The following is a 23,076-nucleotide window of genomic DNA, read 5'->3' as shown; positions in this document are numbered from 1 at the left end:
TGTGTACCTTTTTTTTTCGTATGCCAGCAGTGTCTCATTCCTCTAATTTTTTCGCAGACTTGTGTACCATTGTTTTTGCCAGCAATTTTTGTATTTTCAGTCACAGCAAGATTTTGTTGCAGAATATCTAAAAAATGAATCATGATTAAGTGTTTGTCCCGCCACTTGTAAATTCACTTCCCCGCCACTTGTAAGTGTTACACTTCCTCACCATTAAGTGTTATACTTCCGTTTTGTTCCTTTGTTTATTTTTATTCATATTTTTATTTTCTTTGTTCAAATTCACTCTTGATGTAATTTCAATTACTTTTAGCTAAAGTGTTTTCTTTACTCTGTTTGATAAATTGTTTTGTCAATTACAATTAAATTTAAAAGTTTCAATCAGTTTTTTTCATATTTTTATTTTATTTTTTAACCAAGGTTTTCCCCAAAAGTGAACTTTTTCAGTGATTTTTTTCTACACCTTTTTTTGTTCCTGTTCTGCAGTAATTTATTTTTAAACTTGTTCTGAAGTAAATTATTTTTTTGCACTTGTTCTGCAGTAATTTTTTTTTGGAATTTGAGTGTTATTTTTTTTATTATATTTTTATGCATTATTATTCTAGTTCATTTTGCATCTTGTTTTCATTTTTTTAAATTTTTCCTGATGTTGTCTTTGCATTATATTTTTTTTTGTTTATCATTCTTAAAAAATTTTAAAATTTTTTTTTCTCCCCTTTCATACAATTTTGATTTTATTTTCTACCATTTTTTTAAAATTTTCTTAATTAATTTCTTTATTAGCAAAAATAAAAAAGCTCATTTTTCATTTAATTCAGTCTGTAATATTTTTTCTTGTATATTTCAATGTAATTTTTTTCTTGGCCCCAAAATCCTTTTTTAGTTTCCTTCCCCTTGGTGTTCTTGGGATTTTTTTTTTTGCAGAATTAGTTGCATATCTTTTTTTTCAATTCTAGCATTTTGTATCATTTTTATTGTTCATTATTTTGCCTTATTTGTTCTCGTGCAACTTCTTTGCCATTATGTCTCACATACCGTCAAGTGATACTTTAGTGAATGTCGACACTCAGACCTCTCAGGCTACTGTTGCCCTGTCATCAGTCCTCACAGTTCCTTAGCGACTGACAGACCGCCCAGACCCCGAGATACTATAGTTATACTCAGTGATTCCCTTGATCGTTACCTTTATTCAGTGGCCATGTACATGTCTTGAAGCATGGTTTGCAGCCATTCGTTCGTGCTGGTGCTCTAGTTGAAGGTCCTCCTTCAGAGGAAAGTCTTATCAGACTTGCAAAAAACTCTTCATCGATCCCTGCTGCTGTTGCGTTGTTGATCTCCTTGATATGCGTGACAAGGAATCTTACTAAGTGGTCACAATATGAGGAACTGATTCGTTCTTTCCTTGTCCCAGAAAAACAGCTGATCCATATGTGATTCTTGGGGAACTAGTGAATGCTACACCCATGATAATGAATCGTGAGTGCATTTGCTGTTAGATTAGACAAACTTTTATCATCATTTATCAATGCTGTCCAGTCATCAGCTTTTCCCCCTGAAGAGGCTAAACCATTTCAGATAAGCTGCTAAAATAGCAGCTTTTGGAGCAATCAAAGAACTAATGCCACCTGCTTTTTGTGTGTGCTTTTGAGGCTAATCCTCCAACTGTGCGATGGAACCACTTGCCTTAAATCATATGCGTTCCTTGTGCTTAGGGTACTTCCCATGTATCAAAAGTAATTTCACACATATGCCTCAGTCTGCACCACCTCTTGTTTGCGCCACAGAGACAAATCGTGGTCGTCAACCATCTCAGCGATCACCAAGGACCAGTTATAAACCTCGTAGTATTCATAGTACATTCAGTAACCATAGTCGGCGGACTTGTTATAACAGGGGTCTCCATGGCCATGTTGCAATTAATTGTCCTGATAGTTACCCTAAGAGACGTCGTACTGATGATGAGTACCCAGATCTTCCCTACTGTACTTTTCATAGAATACATGGACATGACACATCTGAGTGCAATGCTCTCTATAACCTTCAGTACTCTAGGTCTTTCCGTGGCCGTTCCAACCGCAGAACCTGTAGAGGAAACAGATATCATGGTTCTCAAAATAACCAGAACCAGGTTCATTCTTCCAATTCGGGGGAATTCGAGCGCCCCAGTCAAACCATCCCATGGTGACAGTAGGTGATAATGAGTACACCATCCCCGTTCACAATTCCTTTGAAGCCTTAAGCCTTAAGATACACAACATATCCCTCCAAACTGCCAATATCCCAAACCCCTCCTTTAAAGTGCAGGCATTGTACTTCCCATTTCCAGGACTCAAGTCCGACTTTTGACATAACGGTTCCCCTGAATCCCTTCACTAAATACTACCCTGCTCACCTCCAACAGATCGTCAGGTCCCAGTATCATTCGCCTCCATTCACCCCTATCTAACAGCTCATGCGCTTGCTGGAAGTCCAACCCCTAGCCCCAAAACCTCCTTTACCCCCTCTTTCCAACCCTTTCAGGGAGCCCTACCCTCCTTCCTTCCCCTATAGATTTATATGCTTTCCATGTCATTCTACATTGATCCATTCTCTCTAAATGACCAAACCACCCTCAACAACCCCTCTTCTGCCCTCTGACTAATGCTTTATTAACTCCACCTTCTCCTAATTTCCACCTCCAATTTTCTGCATAATATTTACACCACACATTGCCCTTAGACAGGACATCTCCACTGCCCCCAACCGTCCTCGCTGCTGCATTTACCACCCAAGCTTCACATCCATATAAGAGTGTTGGTATTACTATACTTTCATACATTCCCCTTTTTTGCCTCCATAGATAACGTTTTTGACTCCACATATTCCTCAAGCACCACTCACCTTTTTCCCTCATCAATTCTATGATTAACCTCATCCTTCATAAATCAGTCCACCAACCGTCAACTCCCAAGTATTTGAAAACATTCACTTCTTCCATACTCCTCCCCCCAATTTGATATCAATTTTTCTTTATCTAAATCATTTGATACCCTCATCACCTTACTCTTTTCTATGTTCACTTTCAACTTTCTACCTTTACACAATTCTCAAACTCATCCACTAACCTTTGCAATTTTCTTTAGAATCTCCCATAAGCACAGTATCATCAGCAAAAGTAACTGTGTCAATTCCCATTTTGAATTTGATTCCCCCTAATTTAATCCCACCCTCTCCCAAACACCTAGCATTTACTTCTTTACAACCCCATCTATAAATATATTAAACAACCATGGTGACATTACACATCCCTGTCTAATACCTACTTTTACCGGAAAGTGTTCTCCCTCTCTTCTACACACCCTAACCTGAGCCTCACTATCCTCATAAAAGCTCTTTACAGCATTTAGTAACACCACTATTCCATATCTTGCAACATCTGCCACATTGCTCCTCTATCCACTCTATCTTATGCCTTTTCTAAATCCATAAATGCAATAAAAAACTTCCCTACCTTTATCTAAATACTGTTCACATATATGCTTCAATGTAAACACTTGATCTACACATCCCCTACCCACTCTGAAGCCTCCCTGCTTCATATATAATCAGTATCCTTTCATTTGTTTCAGGTTCAGCCTGGTCACACTATTGTATTGATAAGCCCATTGACATTGGTAAATCTTTTACCTTATGATATACATTATGAAATGAAGGCAACAGAAAGCCATGGTAGAGTCAAGCCTGGAGAAGATGCTTGCTTGCATTCTGTTGACCCCACAAAGAGCATATCGTTGTCTATATGGACAGATACACTTCATTCATGTGGAGAGATCACTCTGAATCCTGCAACATCGCCATATATGATGACCCTTAAACTTCAAGACATTCAGAAACGCTTCCTCTATGTTAATCTGAAAATTCGACCACAGTATGGAGGTGCTCTTAAGGTTAGTAGCCAATATATTTAAGATATAGCACAGTTAAATAATAATCATTATCATTTGTTATGAGGCAAAGAACTTTATATGCTGTTTAACTTAAAATGTGCTGTACATGTTATACAGTAGACCGTCGTTTAACACGATAGTTAGGTTCTTGAAAACGCCATGTTAGACAAAACTGTGTTAAACAAACTACAAACTGAAGAACTTATGGGAAAAATAGGGTTAAGTTCCTGGGAGCCCCCCCCCCCCAAAACCCAAACAACTTTTTTTTTTTTTTTTTTTTACACCTCCAGATCTTACAAAAATAAAAGGAATTTGTAATTGTAGTTCATTATCATGATGTACAGTGGAACCTCAAAAATCGAACTGCTCCCAACACAACCAATTATGTAAGTGTATTTTTGTAAGTGCTTTTATAAGTGTATTTTTGAGGGTCTGAAATGGACTAATCTAATTTACATTATTCCTGATGGGAATAAATTCATTCAGTAAAGGCACTCGAACAGCCTTCTGGACTGAAGAAAGTTCGATATTTGAGGTTCCACTGTATTATGTTGTTTTTACTGCTTAAGACTACAAATGCAAAAGAAATAATAGTATTTCTTACCTTAAATTGTTGGTGCTGGTGTTGATGATTGTGAAGGGAGTGGAGAGTTATGCTGTGGCCCTACTGGGCTGAGTTGGATGGTAGAGGTACTGGTACTGAAGTCGATGGTTGCACTGGAGTGTGCATAAATCAGTCAAGTCAGTAAGTCAATTCAGTAAGTCAATTCAGTAAGTCAGTCAGTCAAGTCATGTCATTCAGTAAGTCACTCAAGTCAGTCAGTAAGCCATTAACCCTTTCAGGGTCTCCGACGTACTAGTACGGCTTATGCAGTAGGGTTATTGACGTACTAGAACGCCTAAATTCTAGCGCCTTCAAATCTAGTGAGAGAAAGCTGTTAGGCCTACATATGAAAGAATGGGTCTATATGGTCAGTATGCACAGTATAAAAAAAACTTGCAGCACACTGCATAATGAGGAGAAAAAAAACTCCAACTGTGTTTTTGGTTTAAAACAGCGACTTTGCAGTGTATTTTCGTATGGTATTTATGGTTGTATTCTAGTTTTCCTGGTCTCATTTTATAGAATGGAACACATATTACAGAAATTGAGATGATTTTGAATGGTTTCATAATGAAAAGTACCTTGAAATTGAGCTCAAATTAGCAGAAATGTTCGATTTTTACCAAATTTCAAAAGTTACAAATCATGCCAAGCTTCCAATACATGTCAACTGGTGAGTCTAATATTCTTTCACAAGTGCACTGATATTATATATACCATTTCTACACTGATGCAGTAGTCTGCATGACAGTAAATCTTCTATTTTTTGTGAGAATAAAAATTCAAAGTGGAAAGCAAAAGAGATGTAAGAGGGGCCTGGGGATGTGACTGATGAACAGAGAAAATGTTATTTTAGTGCCAGGAATGTCTGTCTTGCTTATTCTGGACCCTATTTAGAAATTGGCATCTTCTGAAATTTGTGTGAAATTGGCAAAATTGCCAATTTCTGACCACTTTATTGGATACTTGAAATCGGTAAATGGGTGGTTTCTTGTACTCATTCGATAGAAAAGATGGAGTTCTAGTGAAATAGGTATGATTTTTGTTGACTAGTACACTGAAATCGGCTGAAAACAAAGTGGGCGAAATCCCTGATCCGTCAACATTGTCGAGACCGCTAACTTCAGGAGAGCATAATTCCATAAGTTTTCCATCAAATTTCATACTTTTGGTGTCATTATGATCGGGAAAAGATTCTCTATCATTTCATCAGAAAAAATAATTTTTTTTTTTTTTTTTTCCAAAAATTTTTTGACCCTGAGAACAAGTTTAGGAGAGGCCCTCTCGACCCTGAAAGGGTTAAGTCAAGTCAGTAAGTCAGTCAAGTCAGTAAGTTAGTCAAGTCATTCATTCAGTAAGTCAGTCAAATCAGTCAAGTCATTGAGAGTGGAGGTGGCTGATGCTGGCAGGGGATGGCTGATGCTGGCAGGGGTTGGCTGATGCTGGCAGGGGATTGCTGTAGTCCATCCCACCCCGTGGGCGACCTCGTTCTCAAAAATCTTTTCCCCTCCTGCAACTGTGTTAAACAATTTTATGAAGTGTTAAACAAAAATATGCCGCAATTCTTCAGTCGTGCTATGGCCAAAATGTGCAAAGAAAATCGTGTTAAACGACGGTTTACTGTATATTGATTTCTTAACAGGTTTCTGTTTTACACTCACTTGGCAGGATGGTAGTACACCTCCCTGGGTGGTTGCTGTCTACCAACCTATTACCTACATCCTTTCTTAAGTCTCTGTATTAAATTGATAAGCCCCCTGATGGACAAAACAACTCTCAAATAAAGATACTCAGGTGTTGCCTTCTTCCACTTGTTAGTATTATATACCTTTGATCTAATTAAACTTATCAACCACAGCAATATTATGGGATCTTCATTCAGAAGAAGATTTTCTATTTATAGCACACTTCCATCATAACTGACAGAGTTTGCTACATGATTAATCTTCACCACTGCTATTGCTTAATCACATGTCAAACCTAATCACTTCTTCCATGGCCAGAAAATTATATATCTACTAGCAAGCCCTGCCCACACTCATAAACATTGAAACCTAAGGAACCTGACCTAACCTACCAAAGGAGGAAGTTTTGAGTGGAGAAACACTCTTCTGCCTCAATTCAATTCACTCACAAGTTGAAATTTGAATGGACAGTGAAAGTTTCACAATCATATACATATATTTTGGTATTTTACCTATTTTGTGTATGTTCACATGTTCATTTGTTTTATAAAGTTGTTTTGTTGCTTGTTTGTTTACAGTTTTAAAAGCCATTTGACTTATCAGTACTTGTTACCAGAATCTCTAAAAACTTACCATGTTCTTGCTTCTCCCTATTAAACTATAGTTTGTAGGCTTTTTTTTTTTTTCTTTTTTTTTTTCAGGTGATTGTGTATGCAGGATACTGGTTGATCAACAAAACAGGCCTGCCTCTTATCTTCAAACAGGAAGGAGTATCATCTGATGCTGCTGGTATGTCCATTACTTGTTATTTTATAAATAAATATTTTGTTTTCATGCACTTTTCCATTCTTTAAGTCATGCCTACAGGAAGTAATTATTCCTTGCCTCAGTAATAGTCACACTTTATATTCATGAATGATACCTCATGATAAGCTAAGAGTGATTCTTATGAGACTCTTTCTATATACCAATGGAGTGAATGATGAAAGTTTTTCTTTTTCAGACCACCCTGCCTTGGTGGGAAATGGCCAATGTGTTAATAAAAAAATTAAAAACCAATTGCCATCCCTCTTTGAGCACAGGCACTGCCCTTTTCACCTCCAGGACTCTAGTTTGGCTAATTTGTTTTTCTAAATCTCTTCATAAATATTACTTTGCTCACACTCCAACAGCACAGCCATTAAAAACCACTTGTTTCCAATAACTCCTGTCTAACATGTTTAATGATATCTTTGAAAAAAAAAAAATCAGTGCATTAGCTTACTCTAATTATTTTTACTTTTCATATAGGCCAGGACAAGGAACATGAAGTTGCTCGCTGTGCAGCCCCATTACTCTTTTCTTTTACTGATCGTGATGCCAGTCCCATGCTGATTTCTCGAGTTGGTAGCCAGTTGCATCCCGATTCACGTCCACAGGTAAGAATGTTATTAAATTTTTCTTTGCTGAAGTATACAGTTTCAAGAAATCTTAATTGAGGTAATCTTTATTTTCTATTTTTGAATGATTTAAGAAAACTGCAACTAATTTACTTCATCAGAAGCAAAAGATTTACTTCTGAAAACAAAAAATGTTAGCACCTCTTTGTCCATAGGAAAATGGATGTATTACACTATCCTTTTTTGCCCCTTTGCAACTGTCTTGAGGTTTAAGTCATTAGGATTGCTTAACTTTATTTGTTAATAAAAGCAGTTCCACAGCTTTACTTTCAATTACTGTAATACTATAAGTAAACTATTTACTACTATTTTATAATGGCCTGGGTTAGCAAATTTAATCTTTTTAGAGCTTTTCATGCTTGTATATTTGATTGTGTTTAATTTACTTCATCTTATTCTTTTATAGTTCTGCCACAAACTGCCCTTGACTCAAGGAACGTGGGTGAGGCGACTAAGAGTAAGCCCTCCTGATACCCGTCCTGACCACGTTTATATTGTTGGTATCGATGTGAGACCAGGTCGTGGCCGTTACAGAGATACTTATGTGGTCACGTTTTCACCCAGGTTCCAGATTGAAAATAGATCTTCACATGAGTTAATTATTGCCCAAAAGTGCTTCACAACTTCATTTGTAAGTCAACATAATATTTTCTTTTTTTCAACACACTAGCCATCTCCCACCAAGGCAGGGTGACCCAAGGAAAGAAACCCTTTTCACCATCATTCGCACTCATTGTAAAATCACAGTCATATATCCATAAGTGTCTTCGTTTTCTCCTTACATTTTTGTATTCATTCTTGTTTTTTAATTATTTATAAGTAATTTGGTTTTTTAATTACTGTATTGCTTCTAACCTTTTTCTTACTGTTTCCTGATTTCTCCATACCTGGTGTTAAATTATTCTTTGTTATTTAATCTTTGTTTCATTTTTTTATTTTTTTTTTTCAACATGTCGGCCATCTCCCAGTAGACCATCAGTTAGAGGGTGGGTTATGTTCCTGAAAGTTGGCATGTAATCAAACTTGGTGTTAACATACTTAAAGAATGTATGGAAAAAATAGGGTTGCATGCCATGTACCTCTGAAAATGTCAAATAAGCACCCTGCCTCAGTGGGAGATGGCCGACTTGTTAAAAAAAAAAAAAAAAGTACAATTTATCTTGCCTTACATTTGTTTAGTCATTAGCTATCTGAAGCTTTTCGTTAAAGAGCGCAGGAGGAAGAGTTAATGTTGATCTGCTGGACTAGGTTTGGATGTGGTAAGTTTTATCTGGCATGTATATAGTAGGCATCATCAGCTTGATTCTTAGTGGTGGGATTTAAAAGGCCATAGACAGCCACTGTCTCAAGCCATGTCCAGGAGTTGTGGAGATAGCTGCTGACTAAATTTAACTCCCTTCATCATTGTTAGATCACAGACTTCTACTGTAATCTTACTCTCCAGTTCATAATTGAATTGTGTATATAACTTATTTTTGATGATCTATGTATGAGTGGTCGATAATGTCTTGTTAGGGGGAGAGTAACACCAGATGCTTTGGCTTAATCGAAGACAAGAATTTGGAGGGGAGTAAGGTGACCCCATCTTCCTCTATAGTCTTCATCCAGACTATTTTTGAATAATTGTAATCTCCCATCTGTAAGTGTGTTGTGTGAGTATTACCTGTTTATAATTATGTACTTATTTGAGTTCGCAGGGACTGGGAGGGAATTCAGCATTAGTTCTTGGTCCCACAATTGAATGAATTTTGGCGAATGTGTTCCCTGTTTTGGGTTGCCCTACCTTGGTAGAAGACAACCACTGACTTGTCACATTGATTTGGAGAGCATATAAATCTATTGGGGAAGGAAGGAGGGGTAGGAGTCGTCCCCAAAAAGGTCAGAGGGAGGGGGTAAAGGAGGTTTTGTGGGCAAGGGGCTTGGACTTTCAACAAGCATGTATGAGTGAATGGAGACAGATGGTTTTTGGGACCTGATGAGCTGTTGGAGTGTGAGCAGGGTAATATTTTGTGAAAGGATTTAGGGAAACTGGTTAGCCGGACTAGAGTCCTGGAAATGGGAAGTACAATTCCTGCACTTTAAAGGAGGGGGTTAGGGTATTGGCAGTTTGGAAGGATGTCTAAGCTGTCATGTCTGAGCGCCTCTGCAAAGACAGTGATTATGTATGAGTGATAGTGAAAGTGCTGAATGATGATAAATTTTTTTTTCTTTTTGGGTCACCCTGCCTTGGTGGGAAACGGCCAACATGTTAAAAAAAAAAAAGTTCGTATGTATTTATTTGTATTTCTGTATAAATAAAAATGCAACAAATTATACGTCATTTATTTTCTCTGAATTCAGACTGACCCACGTGCCCAGTCTACCTGGTTACATGCTATCCCAGGCTGCTGGCTTCCCTTCCATTGGCCCCGTCTTGACATGGATCAACTCTTGTGTATCTGCCTGCGAGACATTCCAGGATGTTATTGGTCTGGTGGCTTTTTCATTGAGAAGATTGATTCTTTCTACCTCAATATCAGGTTGGTTATATTTGTTGTACAGTACCTTGTAGCAGTTTTCATTATGACATGCCCAGTGGCTACTCCAAAGCTAAATGGAATCCATTTATAGGGAAAAAGAAATAATGGAAATAACTGCCCATTCATGCTTATGTTAGTAGACCTAAGAAGATCTACAGGATTCTACGAAAGTCAGCCATACAATTGATGGCTGCTGTTCAATAAGAACAAAGCAATCATTGAGACATGTGACATTGCACTCTTGCCAATGCTCTTTCTCATTTTTATATACAACATGACAGAAACATAAATCATATAACTGTATCATCCTTTTCAGAAAATACTAGAATTTATGTAAGAGCAGTATCCATTGAGTAAACCTCAAACCTCCTAGCTAATATAAACTAAGTCTTCTAGTAGCCCACTGCCAGCAATTTAAAGTAATACTCAATGAGAACAAATTTCAGTTAGCCTGAAATGAATAAACAAGAAAATAAAAACTGGAGCAGAGTATAAAATAAGCGTGAACCACACAATAAATCAGAAGTTTAATGTGAGAAACTTGGGAGTGATAATGTCTGAAGATCTCACTTTCAAGTATCACAACAATGTTATTTTCACAGCTTCAAGAAAAATGATAAGCTAAATAATGGGAAACTTCAACACAAGAAATGCCAAGTCAGTGATGATACCCCTTATGTCACTTGTTCTCTCTAGGGTGGACCATGGCTGTATCCTAATAGTGCCTTTAAAAGTATGTAAAATTGGAGTTAGAGAATATAAATTCAGTCAAATATTTACATTATGAGGAAGGCTTAAAATCCCTTTAGCTGTACTCCATGGAAAGTGGGCAATAAAGTATGATCATAATTTAAACGAGGAACCTAGAAGCATTGGTCTTAAATTTTCATACCAAAATCGCCTATGAAAGCAAAAGGATTGGCAGCCGATGCAAAATACCTCCAATGAAAAACACAGACTGTAAATGCGCTAAGAGAAGACTGATTAAGTCTTCAACACCCTTCAGCAAAAGAATTAAATATGATATTGAAGTATTGGGGTACCCCATAGGAAAGTGGAGAAAAACATTCCTCCAAAACCATGCATGTCATAAGGGGGAAATATGCCAGGAGCAAAGAAACCCCCTTCTCCTGTATAAATTACTAAATGTGAAAAGAAGAAAACTTCGTGTTTCTTCTTTTTTGGGTCACCCTGCCTCAGAGATGGCTGTTGTGTTGAGAAAAATAAAGCATTGAGAGTAATTCATGGGCTGGAATGACTATGTACAGAAAGATAAAATATGTTGTACGTTTTTGGTTGAATTTTTGCAATAAAGTTACGGTTACAGGAAATAACTAAGTGAATACACGTAATCCTGTTTTTAAATATTTATACTTTACGATCTATTGTTACAAATATTAACTTTTTTAATTTGTTTTTCATTTTCTAATAAACCAAATCAGTCAACCCACTTTCCATTTTTTAATATTAGATCTATAATTTGCAAATGTCATTTGTAAACCCAAAAAAAATAAAAGTAGTATGAGAGTAGGGTTTTTTTTCACAAAAGAGAAATGTATTTTTCTGTTAAAATTATGAAAAAATTTTTTTTTTTAACAGGATAAAGGCATTGTTTCTTCAGGGGGTTTTATGATCATCAACGACCACATATTTCATTGTTTTCACGGGGACGCAGAATCTCTTCCACCCCCTTTTCGATGAAATTTTCTCAGAGGTTCCAATCACTTACTATCAAAGATTTTTTTTTTTAATAATTTATCATTCAGTTTGCTTTAAAATTTTATTTGTAAAAATTTTCTTTTGAATGATTATGAATCTGATTTTTAAATGAGCACGTATTTAAATCCATTTTTCTTTTGCTAGTGTGTTTTTTTTTATTGAGAGGGGGAAAGGGGAGGGGGGAGGGGGGGGAGGGAGGGGGGGAGAGGGAGAGGAGGGGGGGGAGAGGGGGGGGAGAGGGGGGGGAGGGAGAGGGGGGGGAGGGAGAGACGGGGAGGAGGGGGAGAGAGAGAGGGAGGGAGGGAGGGAGAGAGAGGGGGAAAGGGGGGAGAGAGAGGGGGGGAGGGGGGGGAGAATGAGGGGAGAGGGGAGGAAGAGAGAGAGAGAGAGGGAGGGAGAGAGAGAGGGGGAGAGAGAGGGGGAGGAGAGAGAGGGGAGGGAGGGGGGGAAAGAGAGAGAGGGGGGAGAGAGGGGAGGGGGGGAAAGAGAGAGGGGGAGGGAGAGAGGGGGAGGGGGAGAGAGAGAGGGAGGGAGAGAGGAGAGAGAGAGGGGGGGAGAGAGAGAGAGGGGGGGGAGAGAGAGAGAGGAGGAGAGAGAGGGAGGGAGAGAGAGAGGGGGGGAGAGAGAGAGAGGGGGGGAGAGAGAGAGAGGGGGGAGGGAGGGAGAGAGAGGAGAGAGAGGAGAGAGAGAGGGGGAGGGAGGAGAGAGAGAGAGAGGGGGAGGGGGGGAGGGAGAGAGAGAGAAGGAGAGAGAGAGGGAGGGGGTGAGGAGAGAGAGAGAGAGAGAGAGAGAGAGAGAGAGAGGAGGGGGGGAGGGAGAGAGAGAGGGGGGGGGAGAGGAGGGGGAGAGAGAGAGAGGGGGGGAGGAGAGGGAGGAGAGAGAGAGAGAGGGAGGAGAGAGAGAGAGAGGGGAGGGAGAGGAGAGAGAGGGGAGGAGAGAGAGAGAGAGAGGAGTGAAAGATGCCACAAGACGGCAGAAAGCAGCAACTCCCCTTGGCTGCCCCTTCCCTCCAGAATCACCCATCGAGATCATACATACCCAGGATGACTCGGGGGAACACATTCGGACAGCAAAATATGTAACAGATAACGTGTTGATCAAATGAAAATGCTGGCCACAGATTGCTCCAAACTTCATCCTTTTCCCCACTTGTATGTCCATAACAAAAAATGCTTTCAAATGAGCTGATGGGTAAATTAGCTTGCCAATGTTAGAACCAACCTGTAAAAGCCAAAAAGCTGGGGACCCTTTAACCTTGTAAAACCCTTAAAAAAAAAAAAAAAAAAAAAAGAGAGAGAGAGGGAGAGAGAGTGGGGAGAGAGAGAGAGAGAGGAGGAGGAGTGAGGAGTGTGTGTGGAATGTGTGTGTGTGTGTGTGTGTGTGTGTGTGTGTGTGTGTGTGTGTGGGGGGGAGAGATAGACGGGGCGAGTTATGAAACAAACCACCCGGACACGTGGGTTTTTTTTTCACCCCCCAACTAGAAAAACCCCATTTTTTTATTTTTTCACTGGGGGTATATTTAAAATGTTTATAACATTGCATGTTCATTATATAATTTTAAAAAAAATATCATAGAGGGATTAACAAAATGTCTATATTAACATTTTATACACATTTAATCCCTTTTACTCTGACATTTTTTGGGTTATCCGGGGTTCCCCTCCTTTGCTGCATGATGATAATCTATGTAACTGTTTTTGTGTATACCTGAATAAACTTGTTTAAATTTTTCAGAGTGACTTTTATTATTATATTACAATTAGCATAAATACGGGGGCTGAAATATAGAAAAAGGGATTTTTAAAGGAATATTTTTCTAAAAAGTTAGGTAACGGGTGTTTGACTAGAGAAAACGATTTTCTGACCCCTCCCAAACCCCTTTAAACAGATTTCATATTTGTCAATTTGTTTTACTGTGGGTATGTATCATGTTTATATGTTAAACATTTTTTTTTATATAATTTTTAAAAAATATCATGGGGACTAATGGAAAAGTCTGCATAAACGTATACAACATTTAATTAAAGCCCAAGAGATTACTACATGGTGTCAAAGTGAACCCTTTGGATTTTTAAAGTGACCTGCATGCCAGCATAGTGTGTGATATTTAGGGATAGGTACACATAAGATAATTATCGGTGTTTATAAAATATGCAATAATTGAAAAAAACTTGAAATTTTAGAAAATTTCCCAAAAATAAAGAGACATTTCTCAGTAGTATGTAAACAAACCGGGGGGGGGTGCTGTATTTGAAAGACCGCGGCAAGAAATTTTGGTCATAATTTGAAACATTGATTAGAGAATGCCAACGAAAAAGCTGAAAGTGGCCCCCTATATTTTTTAAGATACAGTTCTCAGATGATACTAAAAAAACATGATACTAAAAGTTTATACTAAAATGTAATTACAGTATCTTTTCTTTTTCTAGACAGGCACACAGGAGGGAAAGCTAAAACAATAGTTGCCTCAACATGTGTAATATGCATGGGGGTCACCCTTTCAGCCCCTTAGGGGATTGCCCCTGTGGGAAAATCACACTTTTAAAATGAAGTTCTTCAAAGGAGCAACACTCACTTACGAAAATTTTATCTACATTGCTTTTACTGGAACATTCCAACAGTAAGTACAATAGATATTTATTATTATATTGATAGATTTCACTGGTATGGATAATATAAAGGATGGATTTTGTAGCTTTTTGACAAATGCACTTTATACTTCTGGTTGCTTGAATGTTGCCTACTCTATTTGCTCACAGTGTTCCATATTATAAATACAATAAATACTTTATATTTTTGTGCAGCATACTTTTCTGCAAAACCCTTTCGACTAACAGGAATTTTTTATATCCTTGGAAGAAGATTGCCATTAAACATGTAAGTATTCAGAAAGTATCTTGGTATGTTACCTCACCCTTGTTTTTTTTTTTTTTCTTCTCTCAACAAGTCGGCCGTCTCCCACCGAGGCAGGGTGACCCAAAAAAGAAAGAAAATCCCCAAAAAGAAAATACTTTCATCATCATTCAACACTTTCACCACACTCACACATTATCACTGTTTTTGCAGAGGTGCTCAGAATACAACAGTTTAGAAGCATACACATATAAAGATACACAACATATCCCTCCAAACTGCCAATATCCCAAACCCCTCCTTTAAAGTGCAGGCATTGTACTTCCCATTTCCAGGACTCAAGTCCGACTATATGAAAATAACCGGTTTCCCTGAATCCCTTCACTAAATATTACCCTGCTCACACTCCAACAGATCGTCAGGTCCCAAGTACCATTCGTCTCCATTCACTCCTATCTAACACGCTCATGCACGCTTGCTGGAAGTCCAAGCCCCTTGCCCACAAAACCTCCTTTACCCCCTCTCTCCAACCCTTTCGAGGACGACCCCTACCCCGCCTTCCTTCCCCTATAGATTTATATGCTTTCCATGTCATTCTACTTTGATCCATTCTCTCTAAATGACCAAACCACCTCAACAACCCCTCTTCTGCCCTCTGACTAATACTTTTATTAACTCCACACCTTTTCCTAATTTCCACACTCCGAATTTTCTGCATAATATTTACACCACACATTGCCCTTAAACAGGACATCTCCACTGCCTCCAACCATCTCCTCGCTGCTGCATTTACCACCCAAGCTTCACACCCATATAAGAGTGTTGGTACTACTATACTTTCATACATTCCCTTCTTTGCCTCCATAGATAACATTTTTTGACTCCACATATACCTCAATGCACCACTCACCTTTTTTCCCTCATCAATTCTATGATTAACCTCATCCTTCATAAATCCATCCGCCGACACGTCAACTCCCAAGTATCTGAAAACATTCACTTCTTCCATACTCCTCCTCCCCAATTTGATATCCAATTTTTCTTTATCTAAATCATTTGATACCCTCATCACCTTACTCTTTTCTATGTTCACTTTCAACTTTCTACCTTTACACACATTCCCAAACTCATCCACTAACCTTTGCAATTTTTCTTTAGAATCTCCCATAAGCACAGTATCATCAGCAAAAAGTAACTGTGTCAATTCCCATTTTGAATTTGATTCCCCAAAATTTAATCCCACCCCTCTCCCGAACACCCTAGCATTTACTTCCTTTACAACCCCATCTATAAATATATTAAACAACCATGGTGACATTACACATCCCTGTCTAAGACCTACTTTTACCGGGAAGTAGTCTCTCTCTCTTCTACACACCCTAACCTGAGCCTCACTATCCTCATAAAAACTCTTTACAGCATTTAATAACTTACCACCTATTCCATATACTTGCAACATCTGCCACATTGCTCCTCTATCCACTCTATCATATGCCTTTTCTAAATCCATAAATGCAATAAAAACTTCCCTACCTTTATCTAAATACTGTTCACATATATGCTTCAATGTAAACACTTGATCTACACATCCCCTACCCACTCTGAAACCTCCTTGCTCATCCGCAATCCTACATTCTGTCTTACCTCTAATTCTTTCAATTATAACCCTACCGTACACTTTTCCTGGTATACTCAGTAAACTTATTCCTCTATAATTTTTACAGTCTCTTTTGTCCCCTTTCCCTTTATATAAAGGGACTATACATGCTCTCCGCCAATCCCTAGGTACCTTCCCCTCTTTCATACATTTATTAAACAAAAGTACCAACCACTCCAACACTATATCCCCCCCTGCTTTTAACATTTCTGTCATGATCCCATCAGTTCCAGCTGCTTTACCCCCTTTCATTCTACGTAATGCCTCATGTACCTCCCCCACACTTACATTCTGCTCTTCTTCACTCCTAAAAGATGGTATACCTCCCTGACCAGTGCATGAAATTACTGCCTCTCTTTCTTCCTTCACATTTAAAAGTTCCTCAAAATATTCTCGCCATCTACCTAATACCTCCATCTCCCCATCAACTAACTCCCCTACTCTGTTTTTAACTGACAAATCCATACTTTCCCTAGGCTTTCTTAACTTGTTTAACTCACTCCAAAATTTTTTCTTATTTTCATTAAAATTTCGTGACAGTGCCTCTCCCACTCTATCATCTGCTCTCCTTTTGCACTCTCTCACCACTCTCTTTACCTTTCTTTTACTCTCCATATACTCTACTCTTCTTATAACACTTCTGTTTTGTAAAAACCTCTCATAAGCTACCTTTTTCTCTTTTATCACACCCTTTACTTCATCATTCCACCAATCACTCCTCTTTCCTCCTGCCTCCTTTCACTGTATTCAGCTTCATTTTTTTCCTGATTGGGATGCATCTTTATTATATAAAGTGTCCTCTTCCGTAAACATATTTATTACCTTGCTTGCCCTTTAAATCATATATGTGACATGAGCACAAATCCCCAAGAATTCAAAAAGATAATAGAAAACATAATCACACGTGCAGCACTAGGGCCTGATTATGGAACTTATTATTTATAAAGAATTGCTCTCATGAGCATTCAGCATTCTCTGGAGAAAGAGTTTAAATTTAGGTGAAATTCCAGAGCCCTTAAAAAGTACAGACATAGCTCCTCTGGACAAAGGAGGCAGTAGAGCTAGGCAAAAATAATTAATAGAACTATTCTTCTTCTTTCAGCAAACCAGCCATATCCCACTGAAGCAGGGTGGCCCAAAAAAGAAAAACAAAAGTTTCTATTTTTAACTTTAGTAATGTATACAGGAGAAGGGGTTTTAGCCCCTTGCTTCTGGCACTTCAGTCGCCTCTTACAACACGCATGGCTTACAGTGGAAGAATTCTGTTCCACTTCCCCATGGAGAAGGACTAATATTGCACATCATAAATCTTTGAAAGGGTGGTGAAGTGCCATGCTACAAATTTTATTGAAAAGTATGAAGTACACAACCCAACTCATGGATTTAGTGAGAAATTTCATGTATGTCACAATGTTAAGTCATTATAACAAAATTATGGAAGCCTTGGAAGAAAACCAAAATGCAGATGAGGCCCACATGAACTTCATTAAGGCATTTGACAAATGCAAACATGGAGTGATAGCTCATCAAATAAGGTCTCTGGGTATAAAAGTAGGAAAATGGATGTTTAATTTTCTAACAAATAGAACACAAGAGATGCAGTAAGCAAAGGAAAATCTTTCCCTAGCAAAATAAAAAGATCTGACACCTTGACTGTTTCTTATCTTCTTAGCAGAAGTAGATAAAAACTACTAATAACAGCTTCATATCCTATGAGGACAATACAAAAATAATAATAATAAAAATAACTAATAACAATAATTTTTATTGTAAATTAATGTATATGGAAAATTTACAGTAAGATAATAGCAAAGTGTTCCATTGGATTGTAGAAATAGTGACAAATTCCAACTGCTCAGATATGGAAGGAACAAATTCAAAATTCAGATCAGGACTCCAAGGAAGCTGCAAACTACATCTACAAGTTGTTGGAGAGGAAGATGAATATTTGGATGGTCTGGTTCTTGGAGATGAAAGGCTACATCTCTTTGGTGCAGTTTGCCTTTCACAAGCTCTGGCTGACATCTGAAACCTTGGTTTGGCTAGCTTGTGACATCCAGGAGGGTTTTTCCAGACTAGTTCATACTTCAGCATCTTTCTTCTCCTTGAGAAAGCTCATAACATAGAGGGTTGGCATTCTTTTCTGTCTCCAGATTCTTTGACTGCAGGGCTGACATGATTTCTCAGACAGTTTTTGACTAACATATCATTCAAGATGAGGGTTGGTTCATGCTACTCACAGAAGTTTAGTTTGGAGGATGGGATCCTGTAGAACAGCATTTTGAGTATCGTGTTTTAATGTAGCCATGGGTGATGTAGACTATGTTCATGTTGAAGTCAAAACCCTCTTTATATGTGGAAAATCTTGCAGTGAACTGCTCAGCTTCTACTCCTGGGACAGCCTGTCACTGACTTCAGGTGGCACAGGACAACAACACAGAGTGGGCTGCTTCTAATGATTACCAGTTTTCCACTTGGAAGACTGGATGTTCATTTTACTCAGTCCTAGGTTGCACACACTTTTTTCCATGTGTTGCTCCATGGTTATTTTTTTTTACCTTGAGCAGCAAGTAACATTTTTAGGGATGATCTTTTAAGTCATGATGATGGGCCTCTTATGTAAAGAAGCTCAAAGTAGATTCTCAGCAGGTGCTAGATATTCTTAAGGTATTTCTTTACTGTTCTTAGGGGACAAATCAACAGACTATACTCTGCCTGTGTGTGGCCTTGCGTTGTTCCAGGCTCGAGTATAGCTACTAGCTCTTCCCTGTTGCACTTACCAAATCCTGTTCATCACCTAAGGATATGGCTTTGCCTAGGTGGATTCTGTACATCTCTTGTTGAGAGCCTTTGTATCAGGTCTGTCTGGTGAGCTAACCGTGAATCTGCCATGAGGAGCTAAGCCTGTTGTACTTGTTTTGGGTTTGACATTCACCTGGGTTTGACATTCTCCTCACAGAGGAGAGAGGGAGGGAGTTATTTGCTGGTCAGGTGAGGCTTCCTGTACCATTTGGTGTTCAGATGTAGGCTACTTTCCTGGATGGAACCTTGATGTGTCTATTGTTAGATAGGGTGGCATGTCTCCTTGCCCTCCTTGGATAGTACCTGAGATATGTGGGTTGACAGGTTCATATAAATCAGTGTTGTAATCTCCTGTAATAATGGTAGGTGATCTCTGGGGTAATGTAATAAATACCACAACCTCTGGAAACCGAAATATTTATGGTACATTAATTTATAAAGGAAGACATTAAGATCATTATATATTTTCAGAAATGTTGTGCAAGTATATATGTTTAAATCTTAAGTAAATACACATTAGCTTAATCTACATATTACATGTTTGCTGTACAGTTTTACCAGCCAATTTATTGTTTGTCTTAGTGCTTTCCCTCTTGTGTATGACTTAGAATATAAATTAGTAATACAGTGGTACCTTGACTTACGAGTTTAATCCGTTCCGTGATCTAGCTCGTAATTCAATTTGCTCGTATATCAAATCAGTTTTCCTCATTGAAATTAACTGAAATGCCATTAATCTGTTCCAGCGGAATTCCTGTTCTCAGGAGGCAGGAGAAAATTCTTCAATACGACGCTAATATCAACTCTACGGCTTGTTTATCTATCATAGTTAATCTAATATGACATAAGAAACAATATAAATAACATAGAAACAGGATATATACCCTAGAATGAATAAAATATGTCATTATGTGACGAGTGGTGGTGGCCACTCCCGAGGTAAAAATAATTATTGCTCTGACCATATCTTACCGTGCTTTCCCTTCTGAGGTCTTATTATAGGAGAAAATGGAGTGTTTGTGAGGCGAACTGCACTAGATCTCTAGTTTCATGAGGAAAACACTGAAACAGTGTATTTATAAATAATAAATATTGTTTAAAAACATAATAAAACATAATGTAAAAAAAATTAATTGGTTTTATAAAGTGTATGCATTTACCTTGGAGAACAGATGCTGGCGGAGGTGCAGGGTGGAAAAGATAGGCAGAGTGGCGTGTGCTGTCAGTGGCCCTATAAACCCCAATAACAACAGCAACAAAGACAGGCAGAGGAGATTGGAGGAGTTCATTTTGTTTCATGCTTTTTCTATCGCTTAATCACTTAACTTACTTGCTACACTCCTATTGCTACACTTTATCGCTGAACTTAATTACTACAATTTGTTTTATTTTTTCACTTCATTGGAGGAGTTTGTTCTGCTTCAGTATGGTACATATTGTAGAAGTACTATGCTGGTACTGCCTCACCAACTCCGCTACCCACACACCTTGCTCGTGTTTTTCTATGATTTCATACTTTAATTCAGTGGACATCATCCTTTTTTTCTTCTCAGCACTGTCCTTTGCATTTACTTTCTTAAGACCCATGGTTAGAAAAAAGAAATTGGCAAAATAACTGCACAAAACAAGCACAACACAAGAGAGACACTTCCACAGCAAGATAAACACGTTCACTGCTGAACGGATGTTGTGGCGTTCGCTGTGCCAACTAGTGGCGGCATATCTGAAGCTCGCTCGTAACTTGGATTTTGGCTCGTAACTCAGAGCAAAAAATCAACCGAGGGACGGCTCATAACTCAAAAAACTCGTACGTTGGGGCACTCGTAAGTCGAGGTTCCACTGTATATGCATCATCTGCATAGAATTTTGTGTAATTAACTTAAACAAAACTAACTTTTTCTCATGTTACTCATCATTTATAATTACAGTTTGATATTATTATGTACGTATTTGTGTATGTCTTCTTCTTTCAACAAACTGGCTGTATCCCACCAAGGCAGGGTGGCCCAAAAATAAAAACAAAAGTTTCTCTTCTTAACTTTAGTAATGTATACAGGAGAAGGGGTTACTAGCCCCTTGATTTGTGTATGTGTATGGGCAAAATTGACCTCTGCTAAACAGGGATTCACTAGTGGACTTAGGAACTTCTTATGCAGATGTACCAGTGAAGTGCAGTACAGTAAACTCTTTATGTAATGGATTTCGGAAATAGACAATATTCTCGGTCATTTCATTCAGAAACAACAGGCAAAGTCTATTGGTTACAGAATTCTGTACAGCCTTTCCTCATTTAGTGGGAGGAATACATTTTTGTCATACCTATTCCTACCTAGTACTCCCTTTGGATTCTACCTTGCTTGACAGCTGCCTTCTTTCTGGGTTCTGTTGGTATAATTTCAATGCCCCACAGTGGAAAACTGCATTTTGAATTAGAAAAAAAAAATTCTGCAATAGGGGCTATGGTGGGACATGGTTTCCATTTCCCCAGCTGCCTTTGTTTCATCATGTCACTTAGATTGTGATAGGTCTCTCAGACATCAGCTGGCACCTGTGAATGACATTTGGTTAATGACTATCGAGTTGAATAATAAGTAGGGAAATGGCCAGTGTATAAAAAAAAAAAAAAAGGTATGACATATCCCATTGTGAGCCTCCTATGTTTTTTCTTGCAGAAAATTTGCTTTAATATTTCAAAATGTACTGTAGTTTCTTTTTCCTTCATCAGTTATCACAGTATATGAGCCACTGTGTAAGAATTTTTTTGCTTGTTAATCATTTATTAGCATAAAAGATTTTATTTGCTTATTAATAATTTTATTATAAAAATTTTCAGCTTCAACACACTTAACCTGACTCATCTCACAGTGCTCCCTATATAGAGGCTCATCCTTCCTCTCCAGGTTCATCCATTTGTTACTCAATAAACCATGCTGTGTGGGGCAGAATGTCATCAATAAAGGATCACATAACGTATTTCTGCCTTTTTCCTTCATGTCGGTATTTTATAATATTTCTCTTCATAAAAGAGAAGAGGCAATAATATGCACACACTCAGAATTTGACATTATTTGTATCAAAACTTTCTGTGAAAAGTTACATGCAAGATATGTATCATTTATACAACATGTTTGTCTTAAGCATATTTATTTTAAACCTTAAATTGTTATTTTAATATTTCAGATTGTTTGGCAGTAATGAGAGTGCAGAGACTGGGAATGTAACCTTTGATCCAACAGCAGTCGAATGCCAGCAGTTGGTCCTTGATGTGCCAGAGGGAACCAGGGTAAAATTAGCTCGAAAAGAAATAGGAAAAAGATCACAGCTCTGGCGAATGACATCTACAGGAATGTTACAGCATGAAGGATCGTCTCCCCCTCATGACCCCACTAGCAAGAAATCTAGGAAAAATAGCAATATTCTGGTAGGTCTTTGAAAATTTTATATTCCTGTAAGTTAATCATGCAAAGACACAATTTGTAATGTGTATGGTACAACTTGGGGCATGGTTTTCAGAATGGTTTTACAATATGAAGAGTGCAGTACTGATGCAAAACCCATGTTATGCACAACATTTGGGACAAATATTCTATATTAGTAATGTAAATTTGTAATTTTGTCTTTATCTGTAACAGACTTAGTGTCATTGCAATTAGTTGCTTATTTACATGTCATCAGTTTATCATCTTCAGGAGATGGTCAATTTATTTATAATTGCAGTAATTCAGATTTCTGAGTTAGAGTAATTAACTATTATGCTCTTCATCATGCTCATTCTAGGTATCACCTTGTCCAGTGGAATTTCCTCAAAGAATCATATTCGCCCTAGGTAGTAGGTTGGTAGACAGCAACTGCCCAGGAAGGTACTACCATCC

The 23,076-nt window shown here is 38.1% G+C and overlaps 1 protein-coding gene across 1 annotated transcript in view; it reads left to right on the top strand.

The window, feature by feature from the left end:
- The window catches only part of Vps13D (vacuolar protein sorting 13D), a 328,982-nt gene that overhangs the window by 251,210 nt on the left and 54,696 nt on the right, over positions 1 to 23,076 (top strand). The window contains exons 54-62 of the mRNA XM_070094401.1: positions 3,609 to 3,926; positions 6,917 to 7,004; positions 7,506 to 7,633; positions 8,061 to 8,285; positions 9,995 to 10,173; positions 10,776 to 10,830; positions 14,397 to 14,512; positions 14,752 to 14,769; positions 22,385 to 22,625. Coding sequence (XP_069950502.1) covers positions 3,609 to 3,926; positions 6,917 to 7,004; positions 7,506 to 7,633; positions 8,061 to 8,285; positions 9,995 to 10,173; positions 10,776 to 10,830; positions 14,397 to 14,512; positions 14,752 to 14,769; positions 22,385 to 22,625 — 1,368 coding nt within the window. The remainder of the gene's footprint in view (positions 1 to 3,608; positions 3,927 to 6,916; positions 7,005 to 7,505; positions 7,634 to 8,060; positions 8,286 to 9,994; positions 10,174 to 10,775; positions 10,831 to 14,396; positions 14,513 to 14,751; positions 14,770 to 22,384; positions 22,626 to 23,076) is intronic.

The sequence above is a fragment of the Cherax quadricarinatus genome, chromosome 46, assembly GCF_038502225.1.
Source record: "Cherax quadricarinatus isolate ZL_2023a chromosome 46, ASM3850222v1, whole genome shotgun sequence".
NCBI lineage: Eukaryota > Metazoa > Arthropoda > Malacostraca > Decapoda > Parastacidae > Cherax > Cherax quadricarinatus.
The sequence above is the reverse complement of the archived record's forward strand: the minus strand, read 5'-3'. Positions and strand labels throughout refer to the sequence as shown.